The sequence below is a fragment of the Pelobates fuscus genome, chromosome 12, assembly GCF_036172605.1.
Source record: "Pelobates fuscus isolate aPelFus1 chromosome 12, aPelFus1.pri, whole genome shotgun sequence".
NCBI lineage: Eukaryota > Metazoa > Chordata > Amphibia > Anura > Pelobatidae > Pelobates > Pelobates fuscus.
Genome location: NC_086328.1, coordinates 19,805,703 through 19,824,483, shown reverse-complemented (window position 1 = coordinate 19,824,483; position 18,781 = coordinate 19,805,703). Strand labels below are relative to the sequence as shown.

Genomic DNA, 18,781 nt, shown 5'->3' with positions numbered 1-18,781 from the left:
ATAATGTTGTCTCTTTCTCATTTGCCAATGAGTTGCCACAATGAGGTATAAAGTGGTGGTAGCACCAGGGGTTTATTTTTTTGTCCTTATCCATGCAGTAGTTTTGTGTGTAATTATAAATGGATATTGCATGCTGTCTGCAGGTAAAACGCGTTGTTTTCAATATACACGGAGCGTCAGTATAAACCACCACTTCTAGACTTCCAATCAAACAAATACGAATTTGCAAAATAGAGGGGTAGGTGTAGGACCTGGTGTGTCCTTAAAAGTTTGTGTAACAACAAAGAGAAAAATATGAGAACCGATATTGTAAGTCTATTGATGATGAGAAAAATAAGGAATAAGATGTACACTTACACACGAGCAGTACGATCCCCGACTACGGTGATGCACACCACGCAGGTGCTTAAGTTGGAGCTGGCTTACAGCTCCAGAAAAGTTTAAGTGTACATCGTATTCCTTATTTTTCCCACCATCAAATGCCGGATTTGGTTGTTGAGCTGCCGGACAAGACTGTATCGGTATTATTCAAGCGCTAAATTTCTTTTTCTATCTTTACTCTCTATAAATACGAGTTTGTATTGCTGAGCATTTGAAGGGCTGTCTGTACACTTTATTGAATGGAGTCTAATGTACTCTTAATTTTCCATTCATAAATATACCACCATACCTTTGACACCTGGAAAACAACACTGCCCTTGGTGCAATTATTAGTATGTCTGATGGATTAACCTGATCAATGATTATTAAGTAGTCGCATTTCAATATCACACCCACTGATTACGGTTTTAATTTTTCATATTCTTTTTTTATATAATAATATTTAAATCGACTTGATTTGTGCTAATATGAAAGAGCTGTTATACGGTTGTCGCTTCTCTTCACAGCAGGTTACTAATAACAGAAAAGACTGACACATTCTCAATCTCCTTTCACCCCCCGTGGTTATGAGCTGCATAAAAAAAAATAGCATTTAACAATGTAATTAGAAAACTATTTTTACTGTGTGGTTCACACTAAAAATAGTGATTTATGCCGATACAATCAACATATGCTGATAATGGGATGTATTATACACTGCCTGTATACAAAACATAAGGGATGCATTGCTCTGGTGTTGACAGATAATGTTAATTAATGGGACTTAAGTTGGCATTGCTTAATGACAGAGAATCATGGGAAATATAGTCACACATATCTGCAGTACCATGGTTTACCATAACTGGCTTGGAAAAAAAAATTCTGCCACTTTTTACATGTTTGAGGGAAATAATGACATTTTGTTAAGAAACTTGCAATAAAGTTGCCATTTTGGGGGAATTCTTATTCCGTCAGACAGGGATTGAAAGTGCTTTCAGAATGTGTGAAATCCAGTGTCTATTCATATTGCCTCCTTTTGGCAACTGAGGCCATGATTACTTGATTGATTTCCCACCAGATGTGCATGAATTACATCATTTGGGCAGGCATCACTTTTAAACTCTATCTGACAAATTCAAAGATTCATAAGGTTCTTCCTCAAAAAAATATTGAACTTACAAATGTGTTTCCAGGATGTATGCATTGTTCATATTGGCTCCTGCTATCGGAGGTTTGCTCCGACTTACTGGGTGCGAATGCATCACTTTCTTGTAGAAGTACAGAGATATTTATATAAAATACAAAGTGCAAAGTGACATCTCGACTAAGGCAACATTGTATGTTTTAATCATCATGTTTAGCTAGCGAGAAGCTACATTGTTAGTGACCTTAGTCCAGGACCCTTATTCATACTAGATTGGCACAGCCTAGACATTAAAGTGACAGCTGATGTGGACACACAGTACGTTCTGTTTCTGAATATGGCTTGTGATGGTGGACATGACCACTTAGACTTTTGTATTCGTGACACGATTACAAAAGGGGCCTCATTGCTGACGAACAGGCTCTGTGTTCTAAAAGGCATTGTATGTCTAACACGTTACAGAGTTATATACCGTATATACTCGAGTATAAGCCGAGTTTTTCAGCACATTTTTTTGTGCTGAAAAACCCCAACTCTGCTTATACTCGAGTCAATTGTCTGTATTATGGCAATTTACATTGCCATAATACAGACAGGGGGCTGTGGGGTCTGCAGAGCTCTTACTTACCTCTCCTGCAGCTCCTGTCAGCTCCCTCCTCCTCCGCGCCGGTCCGTTCAGCACCTCTGTCAGCTCCCAGTGTAAGTCTCGCAAGAGCCGCGGGGTCATAGTGCGGCTCTCACAAGACTTACAGTGTGAGCTGACAGAGGTGCTGAACGGACTGGCGCGGAGGAGAAGGGAGCTGACAGGAGCTGCAGGAGAGGTAAGTAAGAGCTCCTTGCCAGCCCCCTCCTACACAGTGCCCATCCACTGTACCACCAGGGAGTGAGAGCCCCCTCCCTGCCATGTATCAAGCAGGGAGGGGGGACGAAAAAAAATTATATAATATTAAAATAAAATAAAACATAATAATAAAAAATAATAATTAAATAAAATAAAAAATAATAATAATACAAATTATTAAAATAATTAAAAAAAATTATAATACAATTGCCTAACCCCCACCAAGGCTCTGCAACACACACACACACACTGCACTCATACACACACACACTGCACTCATACACACACACACTGCATTCATATACACACACACACACACACTGCACTCATATACACACACTGCACTCATACACACACTGCACTCATACACACACACTGCATTCATACATACACACACTGCATTCATACACACACTGCACTCATACACACACACTGCATTCATACACACACACTGCATTCATTATATACACACACTGTAAATAAATATTCAATTAATATAATTTTTTAGGATCTAATTTTATTTAGAAGTTTACCAGTAGCTGCTGCATTTCCCACCCTAGTCTTATACTCGAGTCAATAAGTTTTCCCAGTTTTTTGGGGTAAAATTAGGGGCCTCGGCTTATATTCGGGTCGGCTTATACTCGAGTATATACGGTAGTTACACTGAAAAGAGACATTAAGTACATGAATTTTAACCTTTCCAAGTGCCTATGTTTTTGTGTAGCAGAAGGCTGTAATCCTGTAACACAAATAAGAAAATCCAGAGTATATGAGATGTATTTTAATAACACAAAAATAAACCATGATTCACATCTAGCTCTGGAGCAACATTATTAAATGTAATAAAGTGTGTTTAGTTAATCACCATAACATTTTACTGCCTGAAATATAATGGGATTCATGAAAATTCCCTTAAAATTCCCTTATATCTTTAAGGATGGGGGGCATGCTTTGCAGTTTTGCACAAGGCATTCTTCAATGCCGTAGGGTGGTATAGCATGCCCCCTAATGATCAGGCCTTCGAAACCGGATAATTACCCTCCTTGCTGGATCCGATTGGTTGGACTGCCTGACAACCGAGGTAACGCTACAAGTTCAGAACTTGGACAATTGCCTCCATCCTTAAGGGGTTCAAGTGGATCTTCCAAAGGAAGTTCTGTGATCCATTACAGAATGGAAACATATGAATCACACATTTATTTTCAACATCTAACCAACAGAATTCATAAGTGTCTCAAGAATAATACAGTGATCCGTCAGGGCTTTCTATATGTGGTGATGTAACATGATAAAGATACTTGGGGCTGATTTTAATTGACAACAAAGATAGACTGCTTTTCACCCAATATTGAGCTACTACAAATTTCATAGCTTATTCCAAAAATAGTCTTCAGGAAAGAGTAAACTACCCACTATAAAAAAAATTCTGCCATTTAATAATATCCATTAAAGGTAAACATGCTCTTAAAAAATATTGGAACAATGAGGTTGTGATCACGTTGACCGTGTTGACAGTTCGTCATTAGCATGTTGACATGTATCAGATATGGGATTGTGACTTTGTTAAATGTAATGGCATATTGTATGGATACTCCACTTAACAATATTCTCCACTTAACAATATAATCAAATGTATACATTAAATAGTTACAGGCATAGAAGTGTTCCCTTGATACAGTCCTCCTGTCCTTGCCAAGTCCTTTTGTCTTCCCATCGCTGTATAGTTTTGTTTGTAATTATATTAACTCAAGCCCCTTTTGTTCTGCTCTCTAGCCGTTCTTTGGGTTAAATGGTTTTAGATGTTTTACAAACAAAATTGTTGGTCAAGTTCCTTTTTTCCCTTGTAAACCACGTAACAGCTTTTGGTGTAATTTGAACAATTTTCCGTATTGGAATCTTAATACGTAGTTAGATTTCCTGGTCAACGGGATATAGCAACACCACAATTACCTATATATAGAAAGTCTAATTACAGCCTCATTAACCAATTATCCATGCCAGCAGCCAATTAAACTATCAATCAGACACTCATTTGTGACAAGTCTAATGAGCTGACTGACAACAATATACAATCATCTCAGGCTTGTAAGACCACATTGCAAAGCACCTGCCTATTTTTAGGAAGGTTTAACTAACTTGTACCAAAGATTTCCATTTGTTTGATATTAACCACTATTTAGTTATAACGTTAAAGACATTTAATACAAATACTGCAATTATGTATTTATCGATGTACATATATTCCAATGACATCAGTATACAATGTTTAATATAAGATTTATTTACGCAGACAACTATATTTTGCAAAACTAAAATTCACCACTAGGTGAAAAATGGTGCTGAACACAAGTTAACATGGTCAATTTTCAAAAGGACAGTGGCTATTTGAAATATAACAGGAAAAATGGTGAATTATTATTAGAGCAGCAAGTTTGCTTTAGAGGAATACTGCTGTAAGTACTGTAATACAGCTTATTAAAGTGGTTATGGTACATTCCTAAGCTCAAATAGCTCAATCCTTCTGCAGCCGCATATATAAAATGACATTTAAACTTCTGCATTATCATTGCCCCCAGCCAATCACTGGTGTCCAAGGCTGGGCAATTTCACAGCAGGTCTTATTAGGAAATGGTGCCCCTAGACTTATTGCAGAATAACTACTACGATGATCTATTGATTATGCTGCAAAGATTGCCCCTTTAACTGAGTGGCTTGAATTTCATAATGATTTTGGTAGTGTATCAGCTATCATGGATCTTTAGGTAACACAGTGCTTATCCATAATTCTACAACAAGGAGTTTGAAAAAGATGGTGGCGTAAAGTGTTGGCTGGCTGAGCATTACTAAAGTTGTAGTTCCAATAGTCTCTGTAATTCCTTTTTTAGAAGCCACGGAATATTTGATCATTCTGTTTTAGAACTAAGCATAGTTCTTTAAAGTAACTATCCAAAAGATTTATAACCACAAAAATGATGCAGTCATTATGTGCATCTCCCCAGCCAATCACAAATATTGGCTAGACAACAAAAAACAGTGATGTGCAAAAAAGAAAATAGAATATAAAATCAATAAACATAAAATTGCGTGAAACACAACAAAAACAGGATTGATATTTTCATGCAGAACACATTATTATCGTCAATATTACCGCCAAATGTTCCACTAAAAATCATAGTAGATTTATGTGCCCTGGTAACTGTAAGTTTTAAACTGAAAAATCTTTAGATCACAATTTATTTTTTAATTTTTTTTTTTGTAGATACAAATATCCATTTTGCTATCTATCCTAGCTGTTCATATAAGGGTTAATTTGAACCAAGAATAAATTTGGCATTTTATCTCCTATTCTCGGAAATGGGATTTATATAAAATCCTAGTTACGGGAAAAGTAACTGATTTCGAAATGTCCTTGTTAATTGTCCAAGATATCGGTATTTGTAAATATCTGGTTTTAATCAAATGTGTAATGCGTTATATAATGAAAGATTATAACTAGAAACAGCTGTTTATAACTTGTGAAAAACATATTATGTAATTAAATGCTCATGACCCCCACCGACATGAAAATGGGGTATAAATGCAACTGACGTATAATTAAATTTGAATTGGTTATAGAACACATCTCTTGTCTTCTTGACTGATTCCCAGGATCCTGTCTGTCTATCAAAGAGGGTGTGGCTCCGACAAAATATCCATCTAACTAAGAGGGTTTCGTGTATAGCTGATTTTATCCCTAACATGTACGGCGGGCAGCACTTTGTTTCCCATACAAGTAACCCATAATGCATGGATAAAAATTTTGATTATGAAAAAAACATTCAAAATAATACACACTGGAATGCATTCTTTTTTTGGAGTTTACCTGTTTTTATGCTTATTTTATTTTCCTTTTTAGTGACTCATTTTTTTGTTATTTTACACCTTGCTACTTTTTAAACAATCACATACTCTATTTAAAGTCTGGCACATGTCTACATTGAAATCTGTGTTACCCCATAGGTGCACATAAATGTCTGAGATATCCTACTAATTTACAGTTAGTCCAGCTCTATAGAATGGAATGTCCTACTCATTTATAGTTAGCTAGGATCTGCTGTGATATATATATAAATATATATATATATATCACAGCAGAACCTAGCTAACTATAAATGAGTAGGACATTCCATTGTATAGAGCTGGACTAACTGTAAATGAGTAGGACATTCCATTCTATAGATCCTAGCTAACTATAAATGAGTAGGACATTCCATTCTATAGATCCTAACTAACTATAAATGAGTAGGATATCCCATTCTATAGATCCTGGGCAACTTTAAATAAGTAGGACCTTCCATTCTATAGATCCTAGCTAACTATAAATGAGTAGGACATTCCATTCTATAGATCCTGGCTAAATATAAATAAGTAGGACATCCCATTCTTTGCAGTCCTCCTAAAACAAAATGAGGACATTGCATTGTGAATTGCTAAATATATAGGATATTCATTTCAAGAGAGCATGGCTAATTGCTAAAGAATAGGACATTCAGTTCTATATGGCTTGACAGAATATGCAGAATATTCCATTCTACAGAACCTGAAAAATGATAAATAAATAGGACATCACATTCTGTAGAACCCGATTAATGATAAATCTATAGGACATTTCCGTCTACAGTTCACTGGTTTTGTTAAAGTAAGATATCCTTCTTCTGGCTAACCACACATGACTCAGTCATATAAAAAAAGACCAAATTAATAGGTTAACATATATATTCATTGATCTTCAAATAGTTAATGGAAGAATTCATGAATTTAAATATAAGTATTTTCTAATGGAAACACTGTAAAGCCTCTTAGCTTACTCTCATGCATCATGTTCCTCTTGGAATCATGGATGAATCCACCATCATAGGGTAGGCTTTCATTTTCTGTTCATACCCCCTGCGTGATTTATTTCTTACTTGGGTACAATCAGGAGAATAAATAAGGCTCTTGCTTTTATTATTAATGTACGGTGAGATTTGCTGTATATACCTCATGGAAACTGCAATTAGTTGAGCAAAAATAGAATAAAACTGAATAAAATAGAACAAAACAATTCAATGCCCATTTTAAAGACTGAATCTGGTGACCCTTAGCTGAAAATGAGACGTATAGGATAATCGTGAACTGCAAAGCACTAACGTGCAGTGCCGAGGGGTATAAAGAGGGAGGAGCTGGGGGCTGGTGCGGCCGCAATCAGGCTGCCCGATGCTGGAGGGAGACTTGTCAGTCTCCCTTTCTTAATTGTCAAAATTTTGGATGGATGCCCCGCCTCCTTAACGCAAGTCCCGCCTCCACACACGTTGCTTACCTCGCTGCAAAGAAGGGCCTCAAAATGGCAACTTCACCTACCAGTATGCTTGTATGTGTGTGTCAGTGAGCTTGTCCATAGTGAGCATGTGTGTGTCAGTGAGCTTGTCTGTTAGAAGCAGGTGTGTGTCAGTGAGTGTTTCTGTAGGGAGCATGTACACACTCTACAAGCTGGCTGTTTCTGTAGGGAGCATGTACACACCCTTCATGCTGGCTAGAAAGTAGTCCTTAACTACACCCCATTAAAGAGAGTTTCCCCTCATAGGTATTATTCAAAAACCCTCATAAACTATCCATAGTGATGACAAAATGTGCAGTAAATTAAAAAGTTGAGAGTGAGCCTGAAGCGTGTTTCGACGCTACTACAGTGCCTTCGTCTGAGGCAATGTCTTGCCACCCCAGGGGATTGAGTGATATATAAACACATAATATATATATATGTATATTATGTGTTTATATATCACTCAATCCCCTGGGGTGGCAAGACATAGCATTACATATTACATGTGATAATACATGGCACAATGACTTATGGGACTGGCATAGATTTTTTTTTCCAGGGCTTTTTTTTGTGTCCCCAGTCCGGCCCTGCTAACGTGTGATTGGTTAGTTAGCACAAAACACTAACCTTCAAAGATAATTGGTCTGCACTAAATATTGTACTGTGTCAGTACAGTGTGACCCGTGATGGGGATTGCAATGAATTAAACATGACAAAAATGAACATCTGCAACAATAACAGAAGAGACAAAAGGTGCATTGAACAGAACAAAGCCAGGCACATCCGCTAACATAAAAATGCATTTGGTTTTCCTCTAAAGAGGTTCTGATGGATCAGCCCTGACAATTTCTTAATAATTGTTTATTTATTCATTAACTTATGCTGTGCTATTTTGGCTAACTACAGAGGAACAGAAAAGTCCATCATGCCATCAAAAAGCTAGCATTAGGACAGATGGTATCCTAGATTTGCAAAGAGCTTTGGGTAATTAAAAGAAGATTCATTATGTAAGCATATTCGTGTACACTGTTGCAAGAGATCCTATATATTCAGCCATATCACATTCTGTCCGTGTGTTCCATGGGAATATGGCTTAAACGTACTCTGTGCAGAATTAGATCATCTCTATTATCCCTCGTCCTGTGCGTTAGGTTGGCATATTATTATTATTTATTACAAAAAAATTTGCAGAGAGGTGGAGGATTGAGTTGTAACCCTTTAAATGCCATTGTAATATTTGGCATAGTGTGTTTAATATCTCGGACAATGAGAGGTTTGCAGGTTCATCATATCGTTAACAAGTATCTACACTGCAAACAATAACATAACAAAATCAAAATGAGCTTTTTTTGTTGGGGGAGTAGTGTACAATGCTGTACAAGAGAACATTGTGATATGCTGTTCCTGGTCATTTGATACTTTGTACAGTTCTTTATTGTAAACTGATAAGTGAAAAATGTAAAATTGTAAGTAGTAAAATTGTATCCTAGTATTACATAAAAATGTAAAGTCCATCTGAGGTTAAACACAACCAGGTTAATTATCGAAAAATTAAAAAGACAAGAGATGAGGTTATTAAATGGCTCACAAAAAAATCAGTGGGCATCTAAGGGGTGTGAATATAGGAACATTTGACCTGATAAGTTACCGGAGGTAGAAAGAATTCTGGAATGTACAATCAATCCCCAGCAACAGGCTGACCTCACCATGGTCCAGTTACCTGGGGAGTGAGGGGGGGGGGGGGGGGGGTTAGAGGACAGAAGGAATTGAGTAGTGTCATTTTTGTACCATGATAATTGATACTTTAGCCCACTGCATATATCAGAAAGGGTGTTTCCACTGACCCTTCTGCATTTTCTACACGCAAAGACTACTGCAGGAGCACATGTTGGATTTTGAATGTGTGATCTGTGGACCCCATAACTCTGGCTGCAAATACCAAAAGATGTGTGAGCTGACACTAATTTGCTAATCCTTTTTTTTATTTGAGCCAGGGGCTTGAGTCACCCTTTTCCTCACCATTATCTCATTAAATAATGAGCTGAGGCTACCAGTGCAAATTCATTTTCTGGCAAGTGTGCTTTTCTTTTTTTTTTTTTTAAATAAATTACTTGAATTGTTTATGGACGTACAACAAGATTAGAGTTAGCCAACAAGTAGTTGTTTTAAAGGCAGTTTTCTTGGTGTTAAAAGTATAGACATGTATAATTAATATATATATATATATAAATTATATATCATCGTGTAAAGGTTACATACTGCACAATTGAAAGACACTAACATATTTTGGGACCGAACATGTGGTTGCTACATGATAGCGACATTTAGGAAATGCAATTATCAACCTGGTGTTGTGTTTACAAACAACTAAATAATCATACTCTATAAGCAAAAGTGAAAATAACTTCAGAGTGGTAAAAAAAACCAACAAAAATTAAAACACACTATAAACAGCAGGCATTGGTACTTTTTAAATATAATCCGTATCGTCAGACAAAGCTTAGCTAAAGGTCATAAGAATTTTAGTACCTTACCTTTCGTCCTATCCTTGGTCTAAATCGTAAATGGAGGACCACTTAAATTACATCTCTTGTTTAACCTCTTAAGGACACATGACGGAAATATTCCGTCAGGATTCCCTTTTATTTAAGAAGTTGTGTCCTTAAGGGGTTAAAAATTAGAATTTAATTGCTAGGCATATACTATTTTGCTCAGGTGTTAGATCCTATAAACAGAGACACTGACGTTGGTGATTTCATTTTGCTATAGACCTCGATAGATGAATAAAGAATCCATTGCCAGTATTATACTTATCATAGGTCATTGAATCCAGGCATAAAGCTATTGGAAAAGGGGATTTTTTTTTATTTTTTTGCTTTGTCCTTTGAAATGTTCTTCTGACAATGCAAGAATAAAGAGTTTTTCTGATTGCCTCCTATTGACCTGGTTTCTGTGGATCGCTATTTCTGTATAAAATTACATGTTTACCGTGTGGATTATGAAATGTTAATATGATGTAACAGTAACCGTCCTTGAGGAACCTTGAACAATATTCTATCAGAAACCTTTCTGTCACAGCATTGGAGCTCCAAATATTGTCCTAGATCAAATATAATTGTTACAATTTCTACAGTGGCCATCAGTTCTGTTGTACAAGCCGCTTAGCACATCAGGTTGGTGGTTATCTGCTAAGATCCTACAATGCAATACCATCCACAGTTCTAAGTTAAAGTTTTAGGTCCAGGGGACAAGCTACAAGGTTTGAACTGCCATTTTCTCTTCAGGAGTCTTGGCACTTTTCGCAGCTAATTGAGAGTAATTGGCCGGTCATCTCATTTACATGTAATTAGTTCAGTTAAAAATTTGATGCAATCAATTTGCATAAATAAATCTGGATCTAAGATCATGGTTTAAAATTATCTCAATAGGTCTTTTGGTTATAGTAGTCAGTTGTCCCAGTGACTTCAAATTGCACCTAATGCTTTGACTACGAGTTAAGCCTTTTTACTGAATCATCATGTAAATAGAATGTCTGGTCAGTATATATTTTTATCCATCTACAATTTCTGGGCGTTTTCTTCCATTAACCTCCATCGAGCTTCTACAGAATCAGTTGGACTGGCGAAAACCCATACACGTCTTTTTACTTTTAGTAGATCTGCGAATTGCCACGTAGTATGAATTCGGTAATTTTTTACAGGATTTTGTCCATTCAGACAAAATCTGGTGCTTAGTGAACAACACTGTTTTACATCTATATTAAATAACGTTGGATTTAGATAATTTACATCATGACACACTGCTAAGATATATGCTTCCATTACATTGTCTATATATATATATATATATATATATATATATATATATATATATATATTTCCTATGTACATATACACGGATCAGTCACAACATTAAAACCTGCCCTAATATCATGTAGGTCCCCTCACAAAATAGATCTGATGCGTAGAGGCATGGACTTCACAAAACATCTGTATGTGCCCTGTGGTATCTGGCACCAAGACATTTGCAGGAGATCCTTTATGTCCTGAAAGTTGCAAGGTGGGGCCTCCACTGGATCTTTCTGCGGTGGACAGGGGTCATCATGGATAATCTGACCAGTCTGCAGCTAGGCAGCCCCATACTTGGCAAACTATGATGCACTGCGTTTTCTGACACCTTTCTATCATGGCCAGCATTAACGTTTTTAGCAACAGAGCTACATTCGTTATTTTGTGTGATTGAACTAGACAGGCCTGGGGCTCCCATGACCCATGATGCCGGTTGTCCTTCCTTGCACCACTTTTTGTAGGTATTAACCACTGCATATCGGTAACATGCCACAAGACTGGCTATTTTGGAGATCATCTCACCAGTCGTCTAGTCATCACTGTTTAGTCCATGTCACTCAGATATTTTTTTTACTGACTGTATATCTTGCTGTTTAATATATCCTACCTCTTGACAGATACCATTGTAATGATCTAATCAATGTTATTCACTTCACCTGTCTGTGGTGTTGTAACTGATTAGATAGATAGACAGACTATTAAATTATTGTCTTATAACATATGGGAACATTAGATGAAGAGGGTCCTGTCCAAAATAGCTTAATATATATTGAATAGAAATTACCATATATACTCGAGTATAAACCAACCTGAATTTAAGCCGAGGCACCTAATTTTACCACAAAAAAATGGGAAAACGTATTGACTCGAGTATAAGCCTGGGGTGGGAAATGCAGCAGCTACTGGTAAATTGTCATGGGCCAGGCGGTCCTGGTCTATATTATGGCAATATAAGTTGTCATAATACAGACCCTCACTTGGGTATAAGCCGAGGGGGGCTTTTTCAGCATAAAAAATGTGCTGAAAAACGTGGCTTATACTCGAGTATATACGGTATTTGAAAACATTCTGACTGGCTTTTTTTTTCTTTTTTGAAAGTAACCAATCAGAGGGTTATGAGTGAAATTACACAGCATAGGAAAGTTCCAAAGAACTTTCCCACGCTGTGTAAAATGACACAGATCACTCTAATTTATTGGATTTCAGGCCAACCAATCAGAGTGCTCTGACAGGTAAATGTAGAGACTTACCTGTCAGTCTCTTCATTTACCTGTCAGAGCACTCTGATTGGTTGGCTTAAACCAACCAATCAGAGCACTCTCAGACTAACTGCAGGGCGTGGGAAGGCATTATAAGCCATTCTCCGCCCTGCGGAGCTCATTTTGTGCCGTGCCCTTGGTGCAACATTGTTATAGTTTTTGCTATAACTATTGGTAACATGTACTCTTACCGTAGCTCTCTATCACTTCTATATAACATACTGATTTATATCCAGTTTTAAATGTTTAGGCGACATGCCACTACTCATGGAGAGGATTTAACCTGTGCCAGGTACCCCCTTATTGCACTAGTGACTGGGTAGCAATAGTAATTTGAAATTTGTTTAGGCGACATGCCCCTACTCACGGAATGCCGTGAGAAGGGGCATGCGGGGGATATAAGCTCCGCCCAGTCACTAGTAGTTTTAAATGACAGTGAGCAGCCACTGGCGACAAGTAGGGGCATGCAGGAGGATTTAACCTAGTCATAGTGACCCCCATAGGTTAATGCGGGGGTGGGTGGGGTTGAATGGTTGTTTATTACAAGGAGGGAGCTGGTAGCGCTGCCAGCTCCCTCCTTGCATTTTTTTATTGGCGCATGCGCAGTGTGTACAATAAACAAAAGAACTGAAATGAAAAAGCAATGCATTTGGCATTTGCCCTTTCGTTCAGTTTCTTTTCGTATGTAGGACTTTCGTTTACGTTTCGGTAAACGAATACGAAAAAACACGAATTTTTGTACGAAACCGTGTTTGTACGAAAACAAATGCACATGTCTTTTCCATATTGTTGGTGTGTCTGAGTGTATAACAGAGCGCCACAGCAATGTTACATGCAGTAATGTGTCTTTAAACTACAATAAATGTGTTTAGAAATCAGTAAATCTGATCTGAATTATGTTTTAGTTCCTTAAATTGTTATTGGTAAGTCACCTAAAATTTTCCAGATCAGCTCCATCCCTGGCCACTATATCACACCCCTAAAATGAAAGTGTCCCTCTTTGTTCATTTGAAATGTTGGGAGGTTTGCAGTTCCCATAGTTATGTGTCAGACAGAGGGTCATGAGGAAATATGGTTAAAATTAGCCCTCCCACATGTGAGAAATGCTTCTATGCTTCTACATTGATCAATTAAATTTTTATTTTTTTTTAAAGACTTGAAATCTACTATTATTATCCTATAGTACAGAGTCTGGCTGCCACAACTTATCAAAAGTGTCACCAACAAGTATGTAGGGCAAATTTTAAAAATGTATTTCCCCATGGATACCAGTGGAATCATTATTGTTTTCATTTGTTGCCCTGTTTCTGTTAGAAGCACGTAAATATCTCCCAGGAGCGGTGCTACATTCTAAAAACACAAGTGGCTTAAAGGGAAACTCCAGTGCCAGAAAAACGATCCGTTTTTCTGGCACTGGAGGGTCCCTCTCCCTCCCACCCACCAATCCCCGGTTACTGAAGGGGTGAAAACCCCTTCAGTCACTTACCTGGGACAGCGGCGATGTCCCTCGCCGCTGTCTCCGCCTCCGCGACGCTCCTCCTAGTGATTACGTCGGCCGGTGGGCGAGACTAATCTCGCTCACCGGCCGAGGAGACCTAATGCGCATGCGCGGAAATTCCGCGCATGCGCATTACGTCTCCCCATAGGAAAGCATTGAAAAATCATTTCAATGCTTTCCTATGGGGTTTTGAGCGACGCTGGAGGTCCTCACACAGCGTGAGGACGTCCAGCGACGCTCTAGCACAGGAAACCTGTGCTAGAACCCAGGAAGTGACCTCTAGTGGCTGTCTAATAGACAGCCACTAGAGGTGGAGTTAACCCTGCAATGTAAATATTGCAGTTTATGAAAAACTGCAATAATTACAGTTGCAGGGTTAAGGGTAGTGGGAGTTGGCACCCAGACCACTCCAATGAGCAGAAGTGGTCCGGGTGCCTGGAGTGTCCCTTTAACCCAATGGAAAATTTGATGAACCCTACACTAACAGAGCTTTGGGGGTTTAAACCAAATCTTAACAGCATCACCTCTTCCCCCTAAGTAGCTCAGCAGACCATGATACAACTGTAACATTTAAATTAAAATATGCTCAGCCCCCCAAATCACCCCTAATAATACCTATGATCTCCTTTTGTCATTCATTCTCATTTAATAGAGAGAATACTTTTATCATTTTAAATCTATTTCACACTACGGAATCTATGAACACCCAAGCATCTAAGGGCAACCTTGCTTGAACACAGGTGATACAGATTGTGCTGAGCGTGATTGCATTGTAGACAAGTAAATATAGGCCTGGTTCTATTGTAGCTGGGGTGGAGAAAAGGTAATTTTTTTGACCTGCTTTACCCCATATGGTCTGGATTAAATACAAGCTGCTCCTTTAATAATAACATTATCGTGCAGGAAAATATCTCAAGGAGCTTTAATCAATCATTCTTTGAAAATTTCCTTTGAATGAGTGGCTACGGTTGTTTTGTTAATGCCGAATTAAGCTAAAATCTCAAAGCAAATCCTCGTCCCAGCGTTCCCAGCAGGATGCTACGTTTTGCCAGACATTGAGTCCCCAGATTTAGAGATACTTAAAAATATTTAGTATATTCCTCTTACAGTGCACACAAAGCTTGCCAAAGAAAAGATTAGTCTGCCCGAAGATTTGCTACATGAGAGCGAAGCTTTTTCAGCAGTATTTACAGTCTGACTAAAGAGATATAATAGAAAATGATGCAATATTTGCGCATAAAGGCCTTATCACAAAGCGGCTGACAATTATATCTCTAATAAAGTATCTAGTGGGAGAATCATGGCTGCTCTTCAATATGGTATATTGCACCCAATAACGTAGCAAGGTAATTATCAAGACCAACGTCCTCCCTTCACCAAGAAAAATCCATTGCTTCCAAATGTAGATATTTCACTGAACTGCTCCTAATAGCTCAGAATAATGGCCTTACTCATTGACCCACTCAGATTTAACTGGGTTTGTAGGGAGAATGCAAACAGCTGGTAGCTGAGCATTAGCAAGTTACAGTAGATCGAGATTAACCGAGATAAATCGAGGTCAACGAGGTCTAACCTTGGCACTGCGGACTTTTGTCATGCCCCTTAATACTCAACCTGCCTATATATCTCTCCTATTCGAGTAAGTTCAGAACGTTTCAGCTCAGAAAGCTGGGACGATGCGTGTTTTGTTTGCCTAGATTGCAGTATGGCTGAGTTTGTCAGCGCGATTAGAAGATGATACATGTTTACTCATGTAATTACGGCTTCCTGCAAGCAGAAACCGTCTTTTATGTATATATTGTGTTGTATAGAGAATTCCCTCTATAATTGTATTCTGTTTGTGTTTATTACTCTGAGTCATGCTGCCAGTTTTTATACCGAGCTTGAGAGCTCTGTTTTCTTTTTTTCTTCTGTTTTTTTTTTTTTTGTTTTTTTGTTTTTTAGCTCTTGGACTTGTTACTTACTAAAAAAGAGATTGAAATCTTTGTTATGGCAATTGGCAATTAAATAAAGTGGAAGCGAAACAATTTTGGTAATAGGAAATGTACTGAAAAAGAGGGCTACCAGGTATAATGTACCAGCTCATGTAATTAAACTTGTGACAAATGTCCAATACAAATGACAAATGACAAATGAGCAATACAAAAAATACCACCCAGAGGTGTGCGAAAATCAATCTATAAATATATAAAGGGTAGTATGTACCTTGCATTACCTGTCAGAGGTAGCAGTACATGGAACAGTGACATAAAAGGGTAATAATTTGAATGGTTTTCTAGAGGTAGCTGTCAATGCTTACGATGATAAGGAAAGAGTGGCCGATACCAGTGATAGACAACAGTGATATGAAAGGTATAGAAGGTGCCTGGAATAGCGTTAGAAGGTGCCTGGAATAGCGTTTACGTTAAACTACCGTAAATGTTAATACTGAAAGTGTAGTAGGTACGTGGAATAGCTACCCAGCATACATAGTAAAATCAAGGTCTTGTTGTGTTATACATTCTGTAAAAATCTAAATAAATTACATGTCTCATGGGACAGGCACTTGGGGCATTTGTAATCATATTTATGGTGAGGAAAGGGTTGCTTAGTGCTACTATATATGTTGGTGATTGTTTTGAAGGTTCCCATGGGAGCAGGATACTGAGTATTGCTAGTGTAATATCTACAGGTTGCTGAGAAGGAGGTAAGGCTGGTATTAACCCTATCTCTGTCAAACCCTATATAAGCTACACCATGGTCCACGTTCATACATGTTCTGGGGTTGCAGGCATGACATGGACCAATCCAATCAGACATACCAGTATTTAAACACCTCTGACTCCATTTACTGAGCCCTTTCCTGGTTTCTGTTCTCAGTACGCTTAAGTGCATCCCTTGTTACATTGTGATGTTTCTGGTATTGACCTTGGATCAGGGTTCATGACCCTGAGTTTCTCTGTAACCCTTTTCTGACTTGTTTACCTGTTCTACTGATATACCGTTTACCTGATTCCAGTTAGACTTGTTTACACTGTCTCTTTGTTATCCTGACATGTAATTGACTTTGTGTCCACTTAATTGTGTGTTAACCCCAGCCACTCTAAGGACCAGTAATACATCTATTTTAGTCCAGTCTGTTACTGTTATTGTAGACTCTGCATGTGGGGTTATTCCTCATGTCTGTAAGAGATGCCTTTGATCACTGATTTGCCATCATTACTCCTTGTAGAGTACACCTGCTGAATAACATTGTGACTGGGCTAATTCTGGTTATTACGGCTGTCAATGTATTCATCACCGCATTCTGGTTCTCTCCACTCCACTCGACCCCTGAAGACCAGAACTTTCTTGTGGCCAAAGCTACCGAAGAGTGTTAACAAGTTCCATTTTCTACAAAAACTCCTGTTAAGACAGACATGTTCCAAACAACACGAAGCACAATTATACGGTGCAAGCCGACGAGAGTTCAAGCCACTTTCTCCAAAGAGGATTACCTTTTTTTCATGTAGGTGTCAAAGGAACAAGCTGTCTGCAGTAAAACAAGACTTGACATTTGCTGTGCTGTGTGTGTGTGTGTGTTTTTTTAATTTTTTTTTATTATTATGGTGCATTATTTTTATATACCAATACAGACTGTCTTGGAAATTCTTTGCTTAGTTGTATTTATTTTTGTTTGTAACATAATTTTTAACACCCCTTAAAATCCTCCTGAAACAAAAAAATGTATTTCTGTACAAATATACATCTTTCAGATGAAAGTATTTGAACCCAGCAAACAAAAGTACCTACAGACCCTTTTATTTGTTTATCCTATGCACTGCTTAATTTTCGCTCATTGTTTAGATTGAATTATTTTTTAACCTTGCAATCTCCAGTTGGCACAGACAGGGCATTTAATGCTGATTCGCTATATACTTTTCCCAGAATCCATTGGTGTGACAAAGTTTATTATTATGTCTTTTTATTCGGTTGGTTTATTAGTGAATGGGGTAAATTGATACAGACTAATTTCCTTTTCTGTCTCCCATTCCTTTTCTGTCTCCCGTCTCAGCCGAGCAGACTTCTGGCAGCCATCTTACCTTTCTGAGTATGACGGGAAAGATAATGCATAAAACATCTGCAATGTCAAGATTACCCCTTGTTGACCTAGTCTTTTCCCAGTTTAACTCAATTTCTGATAACTGGCTAATGCTCCGTTACCAGCTGTTTGCGTTCACCCTGCAATATGCCAACAGGAACCAGTAAAGAGGTCTGTGCCATCACACACAGACCTCCATCACCCACCATTCTAAAATAAAAGGCCTAGCTAATTTTATGTGCTGGATTCAGTAACATTTTTAACACAAAATCTGATTGTTTCTCTTTTGATAGATGTAGATATATTGAATCATAGAATGTGACGGCAGATAAGAACTATTCGGCCCATCTAGTCTGCCCAACTTTCTAAATACTTTCATTAGTCCCTGGCCTTATCTTATAGTTAGGATAGCCTTATGCCTAGCCAACGCATG

The 18,781-nt window shown here is 37.9% G+C and overlaps 1 protein-coding gene across 2 annotated transcripts in view; it reads left to right on the top strand.

The window, feature by feature from the left end:
* The window catches only part of LOC134578723 (ninjurin-1-like), a 66,579-nt gene extending 48,724 nt beyond the window's left edge, over positions 1 to 17,855 (top strand). For both annotated transcript variants that reach the window (XM_063437725.1, XM_063437724.1), the window contains one exon: positions 17,500 to 17,855. In XM_063437725.1, coding sequence (XP_063293795.1) covers positions 17,500 to 17,647 — 148 coding nt within the window. In that variant the 3' untranslated portion in view covers positions 17,648 to 17,855. The remainder of the gene's footprint in view (positions 1 to 17,499) is intronic.
* The last annotated feature ends 926 nt before the right edge of the window (positions 17,856 to 18,781 follow it).